The 23,695-nt window shown below is 44.3% G+C and overlaps 1 protein-coding gene across 1 annotated transcript in view; it reads left to right on the top strand.

The window, feature by feature from the left end:
• Nucleotides 1-4,954: 4,954 nt before the first annotated feature.
• LOC137420701 (slit homolog 2 protein-like) overlaps nucleotides 4,955-23,695 on the top strand; it is a 709,809-nt gene continuing 691,068 nt past the window's right edge. Inside the window, exon 1 of the mRNA XM_068105981.2 lies at nucleotides 4,955-5,150. Coding sequence (XP_067962082.2) covers nucleotides 4,975-5,150 — 176 coding nt within the window. The 5' untranslated portion in view covers nucleotides 4,955-4,974. The remainder of the gene's footprint in view (nucleotides 5,151-23,695) is intronic.

Genomic DNA, 23,695 nt, shown 5'->3' with positions numbered 1-23,695 from the left:
AGGATTGCTGGCAGATCTTGTGCGACCTGAAGGAATATTTGAGGGACAGAGCACAGAGAGAGCTGGGGGGAGCAAGGCCCGAGAGGAGTCGGTAGAAGACAGAAAGACCACCAACCTGCCTGCGGTGAGTGAGTGAAAGGCCCACAGAATCAGCTTCATCATGGGAGATAGCAATGATTCTGAAAGCTTTGGATTCAACAGCGTGAAGCCGAGTACCAGCCCAGAGGGGAGAGCAGTATATGTGTGAGGTAGAAGCACCAGCCCAGAGGGGAGAGCAGTATATGTGTGAGGTAGAAGCACCAGCCCAGAGGGGAGAGCAGTATTCCATTGAGATGCGAATGAAAGCTTTGTGTGTGGTGAGGAGCTCAGAGGTGCCAAGGAAGGACTTCGCCCTTCGACACCCTTTCTGTGCCAGAGAAGGACTTCGCACGACAAAGCCAGCTTTGAAATGTGGTTTTCCTAGGAAAGATCATCACCTTTGAGCTGTCCAGTCTGAGTTCAATATCCGACGCAACTATGAACTGTTGGATTGGTGCTTCGCAGGCAGGGCGTTGCATCACAGAGTGTGTCATCCCTCAGGTGGAAGTTTGGTGTTATGTTCCATCTCCTAGTATTAGTTGGTGGACGTTGAAGACCCCACGGTGTCTTTCGGGAGTTGGTGCTGGCACTTCATACAAGTTACAATTTCCTGTGTCAACTACCCCATGGAAGGCAAAAGCAAGCCACCCAGTGCATCCCTTGCCCTGGAAAAGGTGTGGCAGCACTAAGCATGCCTTCTCTCACCACCACAGAGGAGAGAGTAGTTCTGGGGTCAAAGAAAAAGTGCAAATTTTGAAGTTAGAAGCCCCGGAAGTTAGTCTACTTTATAAGAGAGAGGTGTCTATAAAGGACTCGCAGGTCCTATTATTTTGTGGGGGCCAAAAACAATTCCCTTGATTGATTGATTGATTGAAAACACTTCCCTACACCCACTAAATAATGGGGCCGCGACACCTTTTCTGTGGTACAGCTCCTCCATTGGGTGGCCCATTGGGCTCCTCCATTGATAAAGTTCTAATCCAGGCGAGAGAGATTAAAAGAAAAGAAAAAATCGCCTAAAATCCAACTTCTTTTCTTTTAAATTTCAAAAGATTTTTCAAAAAGTTAAAAAAAAATCTCCCCCCAAAACACTTCCCAGCACTCACTGATGAACCTCTAAAATTGACGAAGATCCGTTCAGCCATCTATGAGAATTATGGCGACATACGCACACACAGACAAGCGGCTTTCTTATAGCACAGAATCTATAGATGGCATACGTATAATAGCTATTAATGACAATACATGTGATGTTGTTTTGTTGTTGGTATTTCATTGAAGCAAAGGGCGGTGCTCAACCCTGGTGGGAAGGGACGCACAGTTGGAGCAACACGATAGTTTCGGCCAGAGAATCACTCTCAGGGTCATTTGCCATGTCCGAATGGCACAAAAAAGCATGTGAGCACGAGGGATGAGTTGTGCTCCAGACCAAGAAGCAATAATTTGAAATTTGTCATTATACAAGCACATAATGACCTCGTTGTATCAAAAAAGCCCTTTGAGTACTGAGATCCACAAGCAAGTGCTGGCATATGGAAAAACTGGCTTAACATTTCTTGTGTAAGGACCGCATACCCTGCTTCTCCTAGCGCTAGTATAGGAGCGTTTGTATGGGATAACAACTCGATTTTGTTGGCGAAATCCCCAATTCTCCCTGGCGAAATCCCCAATTCCCGCCCTGACTTCCGGTGTCAGAGTGGCAACTCGTCCAGAATCGTAACTTTAGCCAATAAAGTGCTTTTTTTTTCTTGCTTTTTTTGTATACTGAATCGAGGCTCGTGAAAGAGCTGACATTTATTTCACAAACAAATCAACCAGACAAACAAAATATACAAAAAGAGGGAGCGGAAGACAAGATGGGGAGAGAAGGGGAAGCACACAACCACAACATTTGAGAGCAGGGAGAAGTGTGGGAGGGAGAGGGCTTGGGGGCAGGAGGCGTGGGAAGGGGAGGGGGGGGGGCAGAATGCTTTGGCAGAATGGGTGCTCTTTAAAGAGCGCTAGCAGGGGTACTCGGCGTTGCCCGGTGCTGTTCTAATCCAGTTGGCAGTTTGAATAAATCAAATTTTGTTTTTCCTACTTTTGTGGGGGCCTCAAACCCTTCACTACACCCACTAAGGGATGAGGTCGGGGATCATTTTAATATTACCTTTCATGTATCCACAAAGGCTTAGGCAACATGGAGTGATTTTTAAAAAAAGATCCAACTTTTTAATTATTATTTTTTGCCTAAAACACTTCCCAGCACTCACTGATGAACATCTGAAAGTTTTATGGAGATCCGTTTAACAATCTCTTAGAAAAATTGCGTCACACATACAGACGTACAGAGACAAGAGGGAAAGGGCCGGTCCATGGAGACCAATCGGAACTCTGACTGTGATCGCGCTGCCCTGACGAATCTGGGCAGGAGCAAAGGATGGAGAAGATATGGCCCCAGACTTGCGTCGAGTTGTACAACCACGGTGAAGAGGCGTCCCCGATACTAAATGTACGATGATATTAACTTTAAATTTAGAGGAAGACCCAAATTATTTTGGCTCTAATGAACTCCAACAACAGATTTATCAATAGAAAATTAACGAAGGTATGCTCACCACTGTGGGAAGCGAAGCAAAGATGACGTTTTGAACATTAGCCCTTCGTCAAAGCAAAAGAGCAGAGGTGAGGAGGAACGCGAGAAAGATGGGGTGGGGGAGTTCTAAAGTCTGAGCATCCTCTTTCATCCCAAATCATTCCTTGACCAACGACATCTACTTACAGCCTGCAAAAGTTTGTCCCAAGCCCAATGGAGTATGGATCTCCCCTATGGGCTGGTACTCCAGCATCACATGCGTCTCTCCTGGATTCTGTGGAGTCGAAAGCTCTCAACCTGAGTACGCACAGTATTAACATTCCCTGTGATGAGGATAAAACACAAGGTCTGTTCCTTCAACTCTGCAGACAGGTCAGCATGGCCTCACGATTATTTACCGCTCCATCTGCTCTCTCGACCTTCTGACCCTTCTCCGCTCCGGCATGATGCACGCGTTCTTCCAGTAATCCCTGCTGGTTAAGCTTTCTAGATCCAGGTTCACTGAACACCTCAACACTTTATAATTGTGTAACCCTCCTCCAAAGGCTGTTCTCTCTCAATCTGCCCTCCGAGGCTTCATGCAGGTGGTTCACCACCATGTCATGTCATTCCCCATTTCCTACCTGTGATCTTTTCTACCCCCATTAGTCCTAACTAACCCAACCCTCATACTCCATGGTTTCATCAACTCATATATCTTCACAATCCCTTGCTTGTAGCATCACCTGCTGCGCCATTCACCTACTGTGATTGATGTCCTCTGTCTCCTCGCTCTTCCATGAGTCTAGAGTTTGAACACGCCAAAAATAAGACAATTGGTAAGCAAGTTTCTGTAAGCCTGGAAGCTTTCAACAAGCCATTTGTTTGGGGTGCACTGTAGCCAAATCGAGTTTTGTTTTAGACTTTGTCCACAATTGTCACACCAAATCTTTCCCTTTGTACGAATTCCAAAAATTAATAATGTGGGGGGAATTGGGAGTGGGGGTCAGGAGGGGAGTCCAAGATGACTTACAATTTCCACCTGATTTCCACCAAATTTTGCATGCGTGTTGGTAGTCCCCAGGGTCAGGTCGTGGGCACCAGGAACCCCTCATTGACCACGCCCCCCCCTGTGAATTTCTATAGAACAGTTCTGTAGAATGTTGTCCTGAAGTTCCTTTGAATTTCTAAAGAACATTTTTTTTTTGCAGGATTTCCTGTGCCACTGATGCAGTGCCCCCTGTCGATTTAAGCAGGAATTTGTCATTTGTTTCAGTGTGCCGGTAATAGCTCACCTACTCTTCGCGAAGGATACCGTGGGATCTTTACCATCCACGAACTAATGCTGGCAGACAGGACGGCCGGCTTAAAACCCATGCGAGGATACAGTGATGAATGAGCCTGCGAAGCACCAGGATGGCACTTTGTTGCTGTGTCGGGAGTCGAACCCAGGATATAGACGGCTAAGTGCTGAGAGTGTGGTACCTCTCGGCTATATCACTGGCTACAGGTATCTACAGGTACACATGTTAACGAAATCACGCCGTGGGTAAAAGTTCGGTCCAAGAAGTTCCCCCGAAGTTTACTCCACCTGGCCGAATTTTCGGTTTCAAGTATTCCCACCACTTTGTGGTTTGTTGTTGTGAAAGTTTGTGGAAGAAGCCTTTCACGAACCGACTGGCCAGGCCTGGCAGGAATTTGTATGTTGTTCAGGTTGTACTTTTGGTAGAAATACGTTGTGGGATCTTTAATGAACACGAAGTACTGCTAGCAGGTAGGACCGTAGGACACCCGGCTTAACGTCCATATCCGAGTGACGGCTCACTCTGTGATACAGAACTTGGGAATTGAACCGAGGCTACCTGACCAGCTCAAAGGTAAGTGCGTGCGCTACCTGTGCACCATTGTGCGAGATAACAGTTCTTATTATGTTATTGGGATTTGTTCAAATTGAGTCCCCATTCCGTCGCTGTTTTGAATGTGCTGATGACGGTGTCATCGCTACATTGTCCGCACAAACTCCCCGAGCGACGTTGAAGTTCACCTGTTAGCTCTCGCGCACGATTTCGCCGTCCGCCCATTGGTGGACGGGCGCGGAGGGGCGGGGCCATTTGTCGGGCTTGGCGCTCACTCCACGCGCTCCCGTTTTCCCGGGTATTGAGCTGCGCCGGTTCCGGTTGAGTCCCGGCTCTCCCTGGGTCCGGACCCGCTGCTCGCGTCGTCTAAACCGTCACCCCAGCGTTCGCGTCTGTCCTCGCACGACCCCACACCCCTGGTCTCCACTGTTATTTGTGCGGCCACGCCACCCTCCCTCCCCCTCCCCCTGACCCCCCGCCGTGGCCATGGCGGGCGCCTTTGCTCTGACGCTCGTCGGGACGATGCTGCTCGTGGTGCCGCCGCCGACGCGCGGATCCTCGGGGTGTCCGGCCGGCTGCACTTGCTCCCCGAGCGCTCTCGCCTGCCAGCAGCTGCGCCTCCGCTCGGTGCCCCGGGGGCTCTCGCACTCCATTCAACGTCTGTGAGTGAACCGGGGCCGCGTCCCGCCGCGCTCGGCATCTGCGCCGCGCCGCTTCTCATCAACACCTGCACGCGGTGTCATTGTGCTCGCGAAGCGGTATCCTAGCGCCGTGTCGGTCGCAGTGCGTGCGGACGCGGTCTTTCCTAAATATTGTCTCGGGTAATGAATGCGATTACGGTCTGACATGTGTCCAGGTCTCCGACAGATCCGTCGGCTTTATTTTGGTCTATACTCCTCTTTCCGGTTTTCTCCCTCAGGGTTCTACCAGGAGAGCCCCGACGTGCTCGACATTTGCATATCGTGTTTGCACGTACGGACGAGCTGTCCCATCTGTCCCATGCGCCGACACACGTGATGTACATGCGCTGGGAGCGCCTATTGTATCGTCGGGACGTGTCGGTCATGCCCCCATCCCACTCCCCTCCATCCCCCTCCCATCCACCCCCTCCCATCCGTCCCCCTCCCCTCCGTCCCCCTCCCCTCCGTCCCCCTCCCATCCGTCCCCCTCCCATCCGTCCCCCTCCCCTCCGTCCCCCTCCCATCCGTCCCGCTCCCATCCGTCCCCCTCCCCTCCGTACCCCTCCCATCCGTCCCCCTCCCATCCGTCCCCCTCCCATCCGTCCCCCTCCCATCCGTCTCCCTCCCATCCGTCTCCCTCCCATCCGTCTCCCTCCCATCCGTCCCCCTCCCCTCCGTCCCCCTCCCATCCATCCCCCTCCCATCCGTCCCACTCACATCCGTCCCACTCACATCCACCCCCCTCCAATCCACCCTCCTCCCATCCATCCCCTTCCCTCCATCCTCCCCTCCATCCCCCTCCCATCCACCCCCTCCCATCCGTCCCCCTCCCCTCCGTCCCCCTCCCCTCCGTCCCCCTCCCCTCCGTCCCCCTCCCATCCGTCCCCCTCCCATCCGTCCCCCTCCCCTCCGTCCCCCTCCCATCCGTCCCGCTCCCATCCGTCCCCCTCCCCTCCGTACCCCTCCCATCCGTCCCACTCACATCCGTCCCACTCACATCCACCCCCCTCCAATCCACCCTCCTCCCATCCATCCCCTTCCCTCCAGCCTCCCATCCATCCCCCTCTCCTCCACCCCCTCCCATCCGCCCCCCCCCCACCCGTCCTCCTCCCATCCATCCCCCTCCCATCCATCCTCGTCCTCCTCCCATCCATCCCACTCCCATCCATCCCACTCCCATCCATCCCCCTCCCATCCATCCCCCTCCCATCCATCCCCCTCTCCTCCACCTCCTCCTCCCCATCCATCTTCCCCCCCCCATCCCCATCCTCTCACCCCCTCCCCTCCCCTCTCGATAACTGGGCCCCATTTACACGAGCAAGTTTCCTTGCGCTATCAAACCTCCCCGTGTTTACTGTAAACATGTACATTGTACACTTCTGTTTACAGCGATTGTGTGAAAAACAAACGGTGCGAAAATGTTTTATTCATCACTCGCCGATGGTGTCGGTCCTAATTCCAACGGGACGGGATTAAAAACGTGTGTGTGTGTGTGTGTGTGTGTGTGTGTGTGTGTGTGTGTGTGTGTGTGTGTGTGTGTGTGTGTGTGTGTGTGTGTGTGTGTGTGTGTGTGTGTGTGTGTGTGTGTGTGTGTGTGTGTGTGTGTGTGTGTGTGTGTGTGTGTGTGTGTGTGTGTGTTGTTCGCATCCAGACATGCACATGTACTCAAACCTGCCAAAGCAGCTTCATGGCAAAGACTACACTAGATGCTTTGCGTTACCTTTCCAGCAGTAGTTGGGGCAGGAATTTGTAATTTGTTCAGGTTGCCAGCGATAGCTTGCCCATTCTTCGTGAATGACACCGTGGGATCTTTAACGTCCACCAACTAATGTTCGCAGACAGGATGCCCGTTTAACATCCATCCGAGGGACGGCACACACATTGATGAATCGCGAAGCCTGTGAAGCACCAGGATGACATGTTATAACCGGGTCAGCATTCGAACCCAGGCTAGACAGCTGAAAAACCAGTTTGCGTACCACTACAGTCTATATGCTATCCTGCCAGCACATATATAGATACACACGCACACGCACACACGCACACACACACGCACATACACACACACACACATACACACACACGTCCAGCTCTATGTAGATATAAGTGTACACTAACCTACATGCAACCCCAATTATGTACATGTTCCTGTTTTCATTTCATACAATACACATGCATTTCCTCAAATAACATAGAAATTGCTCGATATACCGAGACACGTGCACCATTATGTGCAGCACGATATTCTGTATTTCATTGAAAGGACACGTTCACGCAATGCAAATATTACCAATTTGTAGTATTAACAACGTGAGCCATTAGTATTCATTATTGTTTTATAGTAATCACAGGTTTGATTTACCAATGAGAAAATGCAAACCGAACCCGGTGCCATATGTGCACAGCTTGGTAGACCGACCGTTGGACCATCTGCTTGGTTTACGTGACGCTGAGTTCACGCGGCGAAAATGGGAAATCGATTTGGGAGACTGTGTGGGATGAGCGGGATCGAGTGGCCTCGCGCGGGATGAGGCCAACAAACCCGCTCACGAAGCAGAGCAAGGGCGCTAGGGGGTGGTGGAGGTAATTCTTCTGGAGATTATTTCCTGCTGTTTTTGCCAATTAAAATCCTCGCACGTCCTGCCGTACAGCCACGTGCGCCAAAAATTGGATGTCATCGCATGTCGCGGCCTCCTTGTGTTCACTCTGCGAGGCGGGGCGCTGATGAAGAATCCATCCATCGATCGCGCGTGTATAATGTGTGTTGCGTGGCGGACGTATTCAGGATCGCACGGTGCGGCCCGCCCAGGGTCATGCCAACCCAGTTATGGCAGTGGCACCATATCGGTGCGGACCCGCCACATGCCGTATAATAGGGCGCGCGAGGACTTCCTCTTCTATCCTTTTAATAGGGCGCGCGAGGACTTCCTCTTCTATCCATTGATTCGTTTGAAATACGGCCGTTTGTGACGTAGCTGTGCACTCTGATTAGAGGCAAAAATGCACTTGGTCATTGGGGCATCACAATGGGCCTGATGTAAGCTTCGCCGGACCAACGAGCACAAACGCACACCGGTCATAAAGCAGATAAACAGATCCTGTAACATCACCATCGATTTATGAGGACGTCTGCAAATTTTTGACTTTGTCCTCGTGAAAAAAATTCTGTTTTGTGGCACCAGTGCATTTGATCAACAGCACTGTAAAAAATAAAAATAAAAATAAATGGAATAAAGCAATTAAAATACAAATAATAATAATAAATAAATAAGTTTAAATTTTAAATAAAAAATAAAATAAACAAATTAACAATTTAAATAAAGGATCAAATAAAGAGGATTACGATGAACAACCTAGCATCAAAATTGTATTTGACGAAGATGCGGATAAGAACGCTTTCATTAATTATTTCGGGCCACGGAATTACCTTGGCTTGAAATATTGATTTGACAAGGGTGTCGTTTCTCGTTCCTGTGTTATCGCCCTTCGTGCAAACGCTTCAAATTGGGTAAGCATTCTTATTTTGAATACATTAAATCAAACATCTGCTGAAAATTTCTACTTCCTAGGATTTAACCGCTCTGAGTCTACTTCCCCACATTGATGCTCAAATGGTGATATAATTACGTATGTGTATACGGTTATGATGATCCGACGGGATTGTACGAAGGTGTTGCACTTTCCTTTGAGCCGGCTAATCTGGGTTCGATACCCGAATATAAACTCTCGGAATTGGTGCTTCCCAGTTCATGGCTTTGCACTACAAATGCACTGTCCCTTGGATTGATGTTGAGCTTGGTGTCCTCTCTGTTAACATGAGTGAGTGGACGGACCTTAAATATGGCACAGTGTCTTTTGCGAAGAGCAGGCGAGCACCCTGGAACACGTTCTGAACTCTTGCCCAAATTGCATTCACACCAACTTTTGGCCTAGTTCCTGAAATACACTGGCCGAACTTTCGCCACAGCCGATCCTGGGACTGTTAAAGAACTAGTGATGGTGAAGACATCCACTGAGTTTTGTATACCAAATCACCAGACTGCTCACAAGAGAACTCCCTTGCACTTTGGAATGAGAAGGTGCTGAAAGGAGCTATTGACATTATTTAATGCAAGTTAGTTTTCCTGATCTTTGCGACGATATGAAACAAAAGATCCATTTTTTCAATCACATCGAGTGACGTGTGAGAAGCTTTCAGAAAGTTGTAAGAATGAGAGACTCTCAAGACTGCAAGAAAGGCCAGCATTGATTTTTCCTTTTTAAATACATGGGACTACATGTACAGTTCCTTCAGAAAGTATTTACACCCCATGACCCTTTCACATTTTGGTGTGTTACAGACTGAACTTAAAATGGATTAAATTGAGATTTTTTTTGTCACTGATGTACACATAATGAATGCCCCATCATTATCAGTGGAGTTTTTATTTTTTATTTTACATGATGATTAAAAATTACAGACAGAAATATGTAATTTACATAAGTATTCAACCCCCCTGAGTCAGTACTTCGTAGAAGAGCCTTTGACAGCGATTACAACTTTGAGTCTTCTTGGGTATGTCTGTATACATACCCCAGTATCAGCAAATGCAATACCCTAGTATCAGCTTTGCACATCTGGATTTGAGGAGTTTCTCCCATTCTTCCTTGCAGATTTGCTCAAGCTCTGTGAAGTTGCATGTGGAGCGTCGGTGAACAGCAATCTTCAAGTCTTTCCACAGATTCTCAATGGGATTCAAGTCTGGGCTTTGGCTGGGCCACTCAAGGACTTTCACATTCTTGTTCTGAAGCCATTCCAGTGTTGCTTTGGCTGTATGCTTGGGGTCATTGTCCTGTTCAAAAGAAATCTGTGCCGCAGCCTAAGGTCTTTTGCACTCTGAAGCAGGTTTACCTGTATTTGGCTCCATTCATTGTTCCCTCTATCCTTACAAGTCTCTCAGTCCCTTCCACTGAAAAGCATCTCCATAGCATGATGCTGCCACCACCAAGCTTCACGGTAGGAATGGTGTTAGATGGGTGATGAGCTGTGCTCAGTTTCTGCAAGACGTAGCACATTGCATTCAGGGCAAAGAGTTCAATTTTCGTCTCCTCAGACCCCAGAATATTTTGCCTCATGCTCTCAATCTTTCACATGCCTTTTTGCAAACTCCAGGTGTGCAGTCATGTGCCTTTTTCTCAGAAGTGACTTCCGTTTGGCCACTCTCCCATAAAGCCTAGATTAGTGAAGTGCTGCAGAGACTGTTGCCCTTCCGGCAGGTTCTCCCATCTCATCCATGGAACTCTGTAGTTCTGTCAGTGGTTATTGGGTTCTTGGTCACCTCCCTGCATGACCAAGGTCCTCCTTGCTCGGTTGCTCACTTTGGTTGGACAGCCTGCTCTAGGAAGAGTCTGCATAGTTCCATATTATTTCCATTTCCTAATGATGGAGCTCAATGTGCTCTTGGGAATTCTCAATACTCTCGAAATTGTTTTATACCCTTCCCCAGATCTTTGCTTAATCATAATTATATCTCGGAGTTCTACGCACAGTTCCTTGGAGTTCATGGCAGAATTTCTGCTCTGACATGCACAATCAACTGTGGAACCTTAGATAGCAAGGGGTTTCTTTCTAGATCATGTCCAGTCAATTGAATAGGCCACAGCTGGACTCCAATCAAGTTGTAGAGACATCTCAGTAATGATCAAAGGAAATTGGATGCACCTGAGCTCAATTTGGAGTGTCATAGCAAAGGGGTTGAATACTTATTGACTCATTTTAGCTTTTCATTTTAAGTTATTTTGTAAAAAATTCTTTTTAAAAATATACTTTGACATTATGGGGTATTATATGCAGATCAATGACGAACAAACTCAATTAAACCCATTTTACATGCTGTAACAACAAAATGCGAAAAAAGTCAAGGGTGCAAATACGTTTTGAAGGCACTGTACATAGAATCAGTTGAACTTCTTGGTCTAAGAAGGCCTTTCATAAAAATGTGAACAACCTGGGGAACTTAATGTATTGTGCAGAAACAGCAACAACAATCGAACATAGCAAGAAGCGTATCCTGGTGTCAAGGAACCTCCGATAGGCCCAGACTGCTTGCTGCCTGTAGTCCGGGCGGGAATTTGGAATTTGCTCAGGGTGCCGGGGATAACTTTCCTATTCTTTGCGAATTACATGGTGGGATCGTTAACATCCACCCACTCGGTGGAGTTCTTATGATGGGTTCTCATGCTTAATGTCCTTCTGATGGGCGGTGCACACATTGATTCATCACCCTGCATATGAATACCAGCATGGTTGTTTATAGCTCGGTGGAGTTTTGAACCTAGGCTAGACAACTCAGAGGCGAGTGTGCATCCTTTAGGCTACCCTACCAGCCCACAAATGCATAATAAAACGAGAAAGAGAAATCAGAGATTGCAGACCCTCGCCAGGACGTGTTTTCAGTGGTTTTGAAGGCTTTTGTTGTAAAACAAATGTGGCGGCCGAACCACGTGACCGATGACTGTCATCTTCTTCTTTTTTCTCCAATTTATCCCAAGATGATGCTCAAGAAATTTCATCTTGATCGGATGAAGTTTTGTACTTGTCTAATATGACGTCATGATGGAGGAACCTATGACATCATCATTAACATATTTTATTCCCCATGGAGAGTTCGTTACAATGAGCCATGTCTCAATTTTTTGTATGCAGTGCTTTTAGAGATATAGAGGTACAAAATTTTCGGTTTTTTCCAAGATGGCGCACGTACCACGTGACATATGACGTCATAATTATTTAAAAATCTACAGGTGGAGTTGCACCTATGGTGATAATTTCTGGTCAATCGGACCAACGGTTGCAGAGAAAATTATATTTATTCTGTGCGGACAAACAAACAAACAGACAAACAAACAGACTCAATTGCAATACCCTCTCCTCTGGCGAGGGTAATAAATAGTAAGGGAATCTATACTATTAGAGAGATGTCTGTCTATGTCGCCATTTTGCTGAGAGATGGCCGAAAATATTTCCGTCGAACTTCCAGATGTTCATCAGTGAGAGCTGGGGAGTATTTTAGATTTAAAAGTTTGAAAAATTGGAAATTATAATAAAAAAAAAACAACTTTATTTTGGGGGACTTTGGAGGGGATAAAAAGTTTTTTTTTAAATTGCTGTGTTGTACCTTAGCCTTTGTAGCTAAGTGAAAGGTAATACGAAATGATCCCAGACCCAATTCCTTCGTGGGTATAGGGAAGTGTTTTAGGCCTACACAAAAATAGAAAAAAACAAAATTTGATTTCTTCAAAATGGCAACACGACTAGAACGGCACCGGGCAACCATGGGTACACCTGCTCGTATGGAATATTTGTCCTTATTCGTATATCAGCTTAAAACGTACAAGAGCTTCGTGTTTGTTTGGGTGTGTGAATGGTGCACATCTATCGGTGGTCACTATGACATTATTGGCCAAAAAAGTGCGAACATATTATGGATGCAGTTGTAATGTGAATTGATGGAATATGTAGTTTCATTTAATAAATCTCATTTCACATTCCCATCGTGCTTGTGAGAGTACGGTTTTGAAGTTGATATTGCAGTCGGGAGGCACGTCAGTGTTTTTGCTGAAGGGGTTGTTTTACTGCAGTGTTTTCATGGTTCTTGGGCAGCAGCAGCAGCAGCGCAGCTCTTTTTCCTGTCTCCGGTCACGGTGCTTGCGGACATTCCGCCGAGCAAACTCACCGGTTGGATTAACTGCAGCTCAATAAGCTTCTCAAATTCTTTCTCTAAAACGCTTCACTGAGTTTAAGTTTTTTGTTTTTTTTTAAAGTAGAGGTCGAGGCTCATGAAAGAAGAACCACCATTTTTTTCCCGCAGAGCAGGGGTTGGCCTTTTTTGGGCACCCTGGTCCCCTTTTTTTGAAGCAATGTTTTATGGCCGGATGCCCTTCCTGCCGCCAACCCTGTTAGTCGCCTCTTGCGACACACAGGGAATTACCAGTGAACTGGTGCTCAATTTGCGGACCCCGGAAGGATGTCAGGCTGAGTCAACCCCCCTGGCATTAATTCAGCGATCGACCGGGATTCAAACCCAGGATCCTAAGATCCCAAGCCGGCACCCTAACCGCTAAGCCAACACCAGGCTTAGGTCGAGGCTCGTGGAAGAGCTGAATTGCAAAGGTTGGAGAGGAAACAATCCATTGATGGGTCGATGGGCAATACATCATGGTATAAAATGTGGCATTTGTAAGAGGAATTGAGAATGAGAGGAGAGGTGTGAGGGAAGCGGTCAGGGGTTCCCACTAGTTTCCTTATTCCAATTGAGATTTGATTTATTACAGCGCATCCTTCGCTCAAAATGAATATGTCAAGATACTTTTTGAGCTTTGGATAATATATAGGATTCGGCTCTTTATTCTAAGTGATGAGATTTATCGGATACACGATGGATATTTGTTGATTTAAATGAAACTGAATGATGGGCCCCCCCCAAGTCATTTTGTGATATAAATGGTACAGGCTGCAGTGGCTGGTGTTATTGCATGATGCATTGGAGCCTGCTTCACAAGTACATGCCTGACGGGCACTGTTATGAATGTGAATTCCTCGGTTGAATCCCCAATATATTTTGGATTCAAAACCAGGGTGAAATTTGCCCAGATGTACTTGAAATCCCGGCTTGGAGTATCACAATGGGTATTCGATGGACGACGTGCGAATTGGCGAGTATTAAATGTCCGGTTGTAATGCCTCGTTAAATGGGTTACTCCACTAGCTTTGGAGTGATTATAAAATCGACTACATCAACCCCTTGCTCTGCTACGTCCTTTGAAAGACTGGAAGAAAATGTATAATCGAACTCGCAAGGACTCGGATTTGGAATCAAACTTCAATGTAGTGGTATTTTTTTTGTTGATCTTGTACAAAATACCTTATTTACTACCTTCCGCCACCGAAGGTTTTCACCCCTGTGTGTTTATGACAAAAAATTCCAATTTTCATCATTTGTCGGTCCGTCTCGTTTGTTTGTCTGCGAGTGCGATAACCCGCGTACACTTTCAGCTGTCCTCAAACTTTACCAGAGGATTCCGAAGGATAAAAGTGAGACTGTCGATGTTTTTTTGACTGTATAGGTCAAAGGTCAATGTTCTCTCGTTTGGCCGGGTGATATCTCAGCCATCCTTTGAGCTAGGAAGCTGAAATTTGGGCATAATATTAAACAAGTGCTTTGGCAAAAACTGTATTTTTTATTATCTGATTAATCAATTAATTGATTGATTATTATCGATTTATTAAGTACTTTTTTTTTTTTTCTCATCTCGGCAATATCTCAGGCACCTTTTGAGCTAGGAAGATGATATTTGGACATGACGGTGAACAAGTGATTTGGCAAAAACTGTATTTTTTATTATCTGATTAATCAATTAATTGATTGATTATTATCGATTTATTAAGTACTTTTTTTTTTTTTGCTCATCGAGGCAATATCTCAGGCACCTTTTGAGCTAGGAAGATGATATTTGGACATGAGGGTGAACAAGTGATTTGGCAAAAACTGTATTTTTTATTATCTGATTAATCAATTAATTGATTGATTATTATCGATTTATTAAGTACTTTTTTTTTTTTTGCTCATCGAGGCAATATCTCAGGCACCTTTTGAGCTAGGAAGATGATATTTGGACATGACAGTTACCAAGTGATTTGGCTGTCAAGACTATTTTTGATTTATCGGTGAATTAATCGATTCATTATTTGATTTTACAGTGGTGGTTTAGGCATGCTATCAGCCAATTAAGAAATTAATTATTTTACGATTATTAGTTATTTATTTATTTTAATTACACAATTAATCAATCAATTATGGATTCTCTTGATTTTTGTTATAACTGTCAGGCCACCACCTGACGCCTTCATGTCTGCTTGTCTGGTTGTTTGTTTGTTTGTTTGTGAACAGGATATCTCAAAAAGTTGTTGACGGATTCAACCGAAATTTGGTGAAGAGGTTGGGTATGTGTCAAGGACGAAATGATTAGATTTTGATAAATATCCGGATTTGGATGTGGATCCGATAATTTTTTTAAAAGTGATTCTTCACCATTGAGAAATAGGGCGAAAGCCGATTATATAGCATGATATTTCAAAGAGTTGTGTTGTGGACGAGTTGTAACAAAACGAGGTGGATGAGTTGATTCGGTGACAAGAACAAGCCAATTCGATTTTTGGTCAAGTCCAAATCCAGATCTGGCCTATCAGTGCGATACAAAATGAAAGGATTTGAATGGGTTTGAGGATGGAAGGGATGGTTACAGATAAATAAAAGCAAAATTTCAACCTGGTGGACGTATGCTCTGTACCGAATGCCGTTGTAGTTTGGTTATTTTTCCTCAGTTAATAAAATCTAAACTCTGTTTATATCCTTGTCTGTGGCTCTAATGAGTTTCTCTTTCATTTAATGCAACTTTTGTTTCCAATGTCGAACCATGTTCCTATCCCTCTTCTTCTGCTACTTCTACATCTTTTTCTACTTTTTATTCTTCTTCTTTGTTTTTCTTCTTCTTCTTTTGTATGCAGTACTAGGGTGGTAGGAATTTGGCCAGGGTTCCGGCAATAGCTCGCCTACTCTTTGCAAACTTAGATACCATGGTATCTGTGACGTCAACCAACTAATGCTGGCAGCCACGACACCCATTTTAACATCCATCTGAGGGACGGTGCACACATTGATGAATCACCGTTACTGTGAAACACGAGGGTGACACTGTGTAGCTGGCCCCAAGATTTGAGGCTAGGCCGGACATCTGAGAGGCGAGTGTGTGTACCTCCCACTTCTGACAAAACTACATGACATAGATCTTACATTTATAATATGGTAAAGAGAAGGAAGGAAGAATTGTGAGAAGGATTAAAGCGAGTAACGCAGCAAAGCATAGAAGGAATATTCCATAGATTGATTGAAAGTTTGTTTTCTATTACTCACCTTTAGCTACGGCATACAACCATATACAGAGCACGTGTGAAATGGCGAATTTCATAAAACCTGCATACTATTCCCCTCGATTTGACTGCACAAAGTGGCTTAGTGATGGGAATCTCCTGCCATGAAGCTGATTCTATGGGCCTATTACTTTGCCATCACAGACAGGTCGCTGGTCTCTGTCTTCTACCACCCCCTTTCTGGTCTTGCACCCTCTGCTCCTTCCATGCTTTGCCCCCCCTAGGTTTCTGCAGAGCACATGCAGTCCACCTTGTGGTGAATCTACCTAAATCTAGAATTACTGCTCCCCTCCACTTTTTTGTTCCTGTTTTTTTCCCGCCTGTGGAATCCACTTCCACACTCTCTTCAATCTCAGTCTTCAAGACAGCTATTCACCATCATCTCAAAGCATCCCCAATCCTCAATCTCAGTCTTCAAGACAGCTATTCACCATCATCTCAAAGCATCCCCAATCCCAAACCATGATCTTCTATACCCTCACCTCTAACCCCCTAATCTACCCCCAAGCCTGCCTCCTTCCAAATTTCCAGTTTTTTCTTCCTGAAAGTTTGCTTCTGTATCCATAATATTCGCCCCATATTCCTCTCTTCTCCCCCCACCCATTGTTTGTCCAAGTCCTCCTTTATTTTGTCCTTCAACCCCCACTGTTGCTGTTTTCCCCTTCCCTTACTGCTGTTGCTTTTTGTTCTGTTGCATCCTGTTCCGTTCCATGTTCTAGCTCTTCCATGAGCCTTAACTCCGTATACAAAAAAGGAAAGACTTTAACATGATGTCCCTCTATCCAATAAATAATAGAACTGCAATCAAAGCAAAAGTGTACAGCCATTTCAAAAGTTGTCGCAGATCATAAGCCCAGCCCGAGCATTTTATCGTTCTGTTTGAGTAAAGGAAACGCTTGTTCCATCAAGTTTAAGATCCAGGATGGACTTGATAAAATGCGAATGGCAGGGTTGATCGCCATTTAACAAGTCTTTCTTTATACGAACCTCAATTTTGTTAGCTCTGGTACTATTACATTACAAATCGGAAATGATGACTATTACCCCAGGCCCCTCTATCCCCCAAACCCTGGGCATTTGATTCCCTCTTGCGGAATTTGCTTTGGATCTGCTTTGGAACCTGCATGATGTGTACTCCCTATCGTGCCTGCTTTGAATTGCGTTCCATCTCTTCCTTTGCTCCATTTGTTGTTGGAATATCGCAGTTGTGCTGTTGTCACAGCCTTGTAGTACCTCCGAGATCACGTGTTACAGTCACATGATTATCTTACTTTGTATCTTTGGTAATTTGTTGTATTTTTAGGATAGAAATCCAAACTCCAGTAGGTTGGAGAGGCCCAAACAAAAGGGGCAAGCTCTAACCAAGTGTTCATCCAACATCTGCAACTATCTGACGACTATCAAACTATAAATGTTGCTCCAAGTTACCTTGCCTTTGTTTGGTTATATAGTTTAGCGACTTTCACCTTGGACTCTGTTTGATGTGACTTGATTACATAGCTGCCCCTGGGACACGACAAGCTTTCATTAGAATTGCATTATGGTGGATTTTAAGGTATTTATGAGTTGCGTATTTTTTTTTGATACATCACACACAGTTATAATTGTTATAAGTTATAATTTAGTAAAGCCGATTTAAAAAAATGTATCGTTGATATTTTTTCATAAAGTTATAATTTAGTTAAAGTTAGAATATAGTTATAAGTTAGAATACTTTTTTCATAAAGTTATAACACAGTTATAAGATATAATTTAGTAAAGCCGATTTAAAAAATGTATCGTTGATATTTTTTCATAAAGTTATAATTTAGTTAAAGTTAGAATATAGTTATAAGTTAGAATACTTTTTTCATAAAGTTATAACACAGTTATAAGATATAATTTAGTAAAGCCGATTAAAAAAATGTATCGTTGATATTTTTTCATAAAGTTATAATTTAGTTAAAGTTATAATATAGTTATAAGTTAGAATACTTTTTTCATAAAGTTATAACACAGTTATAAGATATAATTTAGTAAAGCCGATTTAAAAAATGTATCGTTGATATTTTTTCATAAAGTTATAATTTAGTTAAAGTTAGAATATAGTTATGTTAGAATACTTTTTTCATAAAGTTATAACACAGTTATAAGATATAATTTAGTAAAGCCGATTTAAAAAATGTATCGTTGATATTTTTTCATAAAGTTATAATTTAGTTAAAGTTAGAATATAGTTATAAGTTAGAATACTTTTTTCATAAAGTTATAACACAGTTATAAGATATAATTTAGTAAAGCCGATTAAAAAAATATATCGTTGATATTTTTTCATAAAGTTATAATTTAGTTAAAGTTATAATATAGTTATAAGTTAGAATACTTTTTTCATAAAGTTATAACACAGTTATAAGATATAATTTAGTAAAGCCGATTTTAAAAATGTATCGTTGATATTTTTTCATAAAGTTATAATTTAGTTAAAGTTATAATATAGTTATAAGTTAGAATACTTTTTTCATAAAGTTATAACAGTTATAAGACATAATTTAGTAAAGCCGATTTAAAAAAATGTATCGTTGATATTTTTTCATAGTTATAATTTAGTTAAAGTTATAATATAGTTATAATATAGTTATAAATTATAATACTTTTTTCATAAAGATAATCTTCTTCAATATGATAATCTTCAATAATAATAATCTTCAATGCATTCAATCAGACAGGATGGTATACAGGTAGCACACTTACCTTTGAGCTGTCTAGGTTGGGTTCACTTCCAGACCAGACGAAATGAATCGTCGGCTTGGTACTTCCCAGGCAGAGCGTTGCATCACAAAGCGTGCCATCCCTCAGACGGACATTAATCTGGGTGTCCCATCTACTAGCATTTTCTGGCCATGGTATCTTTCGTGAAGAGGAGGTGAGTTATCTCTGGCATGCTGAACAAAATACAAGTCCTTGCTACCTTCAGTTGAACATCAGGCCTGGCCAGATATTTAAGAAAAAAACTTTTCCCGCCAAACCCACAAACAACATGGGAATAATGGAGATCTTTAAAAGAAGTAGTGGTTAAGTAGTTCTATAGTTCGCCAAGATTAATAGAGGCCTTTTATTTCTGAGAAACGCACATTCAAAGATTGCACACACGAGGGTTATGATGTCAAATTTGGCCTCGATCTACTTTTCTTTACAAGAGAATTGTTCAACAAACTAGTGGGAATGTTGCAAGTTTGCATGTTGTAACAATGGAACACCCTTTACTATCTCCTTACTGGAATGGTGATCCAATGCTTAGGTCATGCCTTGGCTTTTGACGTTTTTATTCCACGCACACAAAGCAAAAGGTGTGGGGTTAAGCAATTATTGGTTCACTTTGTCAGTCAGTCAGTCTGTCTACAAACATCAGTTTATGATCGAGGAACAATTTAATTGTCCCCCGTCGCACCGCACAGTGAAAGGGGGACTATTGGTTTTCCCCTCCGTCCATCCGTCCGTCCGTGCGGGCATGCGTGCGGGCGTGCGTAAGCGAAGGACCGCATTCGAATTTGGTGTGTGGGTGCAACCCACGTCAAAATCCAAGATGGCCGCCGCCATGTATGTCTGAACCTTGTGAGCGGAATATCTTGAAAAATAAGCGAAGTACCAACTTCTAATCTGGTGTGTGGGTGTATCTAGGCATAAGGAAGAAACCTATTGAAAATTGGGTCGCCACATCAAAATCCAAGATGGCCACCACCATATATATGTCTGAACCTTGTGAGCGAAATATCTTGAAAAATAAACGAACTACTAACTTCTAATCTGGTGTGTGGGTGTATCTACGCATAAAGAAGAACGCTATTGAAAATTGGGTCGCCACGTCAAAATCCAAGATGGCCGCCTCCATGTATGTCTGAACCTTGTGAGCGAAATATCATATCATAGCATGTTTTCTGCATCTTCCACTTTGTCAACTCACATCACTTCCCCGACGGGGGACCTAGGCGTAACGCTTGTTCCAATTGAATGTTATATTTTGACGACAAGTCGGAACATGACTTGGAAAGCAAACTTGTAGCTTAACAGTACTTCGGCTCTGAATTGGTCTCGATTGCACATGCGCAGAGATGAGCAAGAAAATATTTTTACTCTGGTAAAAAAAAAAAAAAAAAATTGAAACAGGACCTTGGCACATTGCGGACCTTGGAACTTGGATTGCGGACTTGGATTGGCACTTGCGGATTGGCACTTGGATTGCGGAGCTGACATTGCGGACCTTGGAAAAAAAAATTGAAACAGGAAAAAACAGAAAATAGTCAAAGAAAAATTGAAAAATCATTCCAAACAGGAAACTTGCAGTTTTTTAAGGATGTCATAAAGGACACAAAGAGCAGGCACAAAGAACTGTTTCATATGCAGTATATGGCTGCTGGTGGCATCATTTCTGGAAGTGCGGGGTGGCTGTGCTGCTGATGCAGTGCGACTGTTACCAGTAAGCTGGTACTCATTGCTGACCTTGGAAGGATGACAGGCTGAGACATCCCACCTCATGTTATTTTAACAGCACGGCAGGGACTCAAACCTAAGAGCCTAATATCTCAAACCATAACCATTAAGCCAACACCAGGGTTACGAAAAACGAATGTTACGTGTTAAATAAGATGGTGTAAAACACAATGCATCAATGGTGGTAAAGTTCCGGATTTTTTTTCTTCAACCTTTAAAATCTTTCTTAAAGTAATTTTCCCACATGTATCAATTTCATTATTTATAATCCTGTTCATGAATGTAATTGTTTCACTTCGCCCCAGTGGTGTTTATAATAGCGGACATGGATTTGTCCCCCCCCCCCCCATTGGAGAAAGACCCTCGAGTGAGCAGGCCATTGGTGCTCCTATAGTTGGCAGCGAGTACCCTGGAAGCAGTCACGGAAAGAGAGTGGCAATTATATGTGCGGGAAAATTGCATGCTTGGTCAGGGTCGCCCAGATACACTGCATGGCCAAAAGTATGTGGACACCCGAACATCACACCTGTATGTGCTTGTCGAACATCTCATTCCAAAATCATGGGCATTAATATGGAGTTGGTCCCCCATTTGCTTCTAGAACAGCCTCCAATCTTCTGGGAAGGCTTTCCACTAGATGGTGGAACATTGCTGTGGGGATTTGCTTCCATTCAGCCACAAGTGCATTAGTGAAGTCGGGCACTGATTTTGGGCGATTAGGCCTGGCTCGCAGTCGGCGTTCCAATTCATCCCAAAGGTGTTTGATGGGGTTGAGCTCTGGGCTCTGTGCAGACCCGTCAAGTTCTTTCACACTGATCTCGACAAACCATTTCTGTATGGACCTCGCTTTGTGCACGGGGGCATTGCCATGCTGAAACAGGAAAGGGCCTTCAACAAACTGTTGCCACAAAGTTGGAAGCACACAATCATCTAGAATGTCATTGTATACAACAACAACAACAACATGCATTTTAAGGCCATTTTCCCTGCTAGAGCGGGGGTTAGCCTTGCGGTCCCCATTCCAATATTCTCCATTTTGCCCTATTTTCTGCATCTCTCCTTGTTAACCCCCTTGCCCGCATTTCTTCTTCCACCATCTTTACCCAAGTCTTTCGCGGTCTTCCCCATCCTCTACTTCCTTCTACATTCATTTCCATCACTCTTCTCAACCAGTCACTTTCATCCTTCCTCAACACATGACCAAACCATCTCAACCTGTTCCTCTTCACAGCATCAATCACAGGCTCTATTCCCATCATCTTTCGCAATTCATCATTTGTCTTCCTCTCTCTCAACGATACTCCACACATCCACCGAACCATTCGCATTTCCACCCTTTCCAGCCCTCGTTGCTGCTCTACATTCATGACCCATGTCTCACTCCCATAAATCATAACACTTCTCACACATGCAGCATACACCTTTCCCTTCAGCTTCAACGACACTCCCCTCCTCATCAGCACACCACTCAGTTCCCGAAACTTCTTCCATGCACATCTCACTCGAGCAACCATTGCCGAGTCTGATCCACCTTCTCCATTCAGCATGTCTCCGAGGTAGCAAAATGTTTTCACACCTTCCAGCTTCACACCGTCTCCAAGATCCAACTCAACATTTCCTCCATCTGCAGCTCCCTCTGTGCACACCTTACATTTGAATGTAGCTGCCACACTGGTTAATGACCCTCTCAGACCACTACATTTTTGATGAACCCACTCAGTGCACATTGTACATTGAATGGAGTTCACTCCGACACCATTCTTGCACACAGCACATGGCCACTTCCCAGTACTTTCCACCTCACCACATGCTTTACCACTTGCCATCACCTTCGTCTTTCCTATATTCACCTTCAGACCTTTTGTCTCCATACATTCCTTCCACTTGTTCATCTTTTCCTTCAGTCCATTCATACTTTCCGCAATCAACACCAGATCATCTGCATACAACAACTCCCACGGTAAACCCTCCTTTACGTTCTGAGCCAGCACCTCCATCACAGCTACAAATAGTAGTGGACTTAGTACCGACCCTGATGCACTCCCACCTTCACCTCAAACTCACCCCTGTTCCCGTCCTTCGTCCTTACAGCTGTGCGCGCTCTTTTGTGCATTGCCATCACAATTCATATTAAATAATTCAATTCAATAAATTCAATTCAATTCAATAGAATGTCATTGTATGATGTAGCATTAAGATTTCCATTCACTGGAATTAAGGGGCTGAGCCCGAACCATGAAAAACAGCCCCAGACCATTATTCCTCCTCCACCAAACTTTACAGTTGGCATTATGCATTTGAGCAGGTCGCGTTCTCCTGGCATCCGCCAAACCCAGATTCATCCGTCACACTGCCAGATGGTGAAGCGTGATTCATCATTCCAGAGAACACGTTTCCACTGCTCCAGAGTCCAATGGCGGCAACCTCAGGCTGATGCTTGGCATTGCACTTGGTGATCTTAGGCTTGTGTGCAGCTACTCTGCCATGGAAACCAATTTCATGAAGCTCCCGACGAACAGTTGCACTGACGTTGCTTCCAGAGGCAGTTTGGAACTCGTTAGTGAGTGTTGCAACCGAGGACAGAAGATTTTTACACGATATGTGCTTCAGCACTCGGTGGTCCCGATCTTTGAGCTTGTGTGGCCTACCACTTCGCACCTGAGATATTGTTGCTCATAAACGTTTCCACTTCACAATAACAATACTTACAGTTGGCTGGGGCAGCTCTAGCTGAACTGGGGCAGAAATTTGACGAACTGACTTGTTGGAAAGGTGGCATCCTGTGGCGGTGCCACGGTGAAAGTCACTGAGCTCTTCAGTGCGACCCATTCTAATGCCAATTGTTGCCTATGGAGATTGCGTGTCTGTGTGCTTGATTATATATACCTGTCAGCAATGGGTGTGACTGAAACAGCCGAATCCACTAATTAAAAGGGGTGTCTGCATACTTTTGGCCATGTCGTGTAGTTCAGATGGTAGAGCACTGATACCGTTTAACAGAGGGCTTGGGTTTGATTCCTGCTCTGGGCGTGTAATTTTCCCTCATATATCAATTTAATTTTATATGTATATATATATATATATATATATA

The sequence above is a fragment of the Myxine glutinosa genome, chromosome 2 (genome assembly GCF_964187855.1).
Source record: "Myxine glutinosa chromosome 2, kmMyxGlut1.1, whole genome shotgun sequence".
Lineage (NCBI taxonomy): Eukaryota > Metazoa > Chordata > Myxini > Myxiniformes > Myxinidae > Myxine > Myxine glutinosa.
The sequence above is the reverse complement of the archived record's forward strand: the minus strand, read 5'-3'. Positions and strand labels throughout refer to the sequence as shown.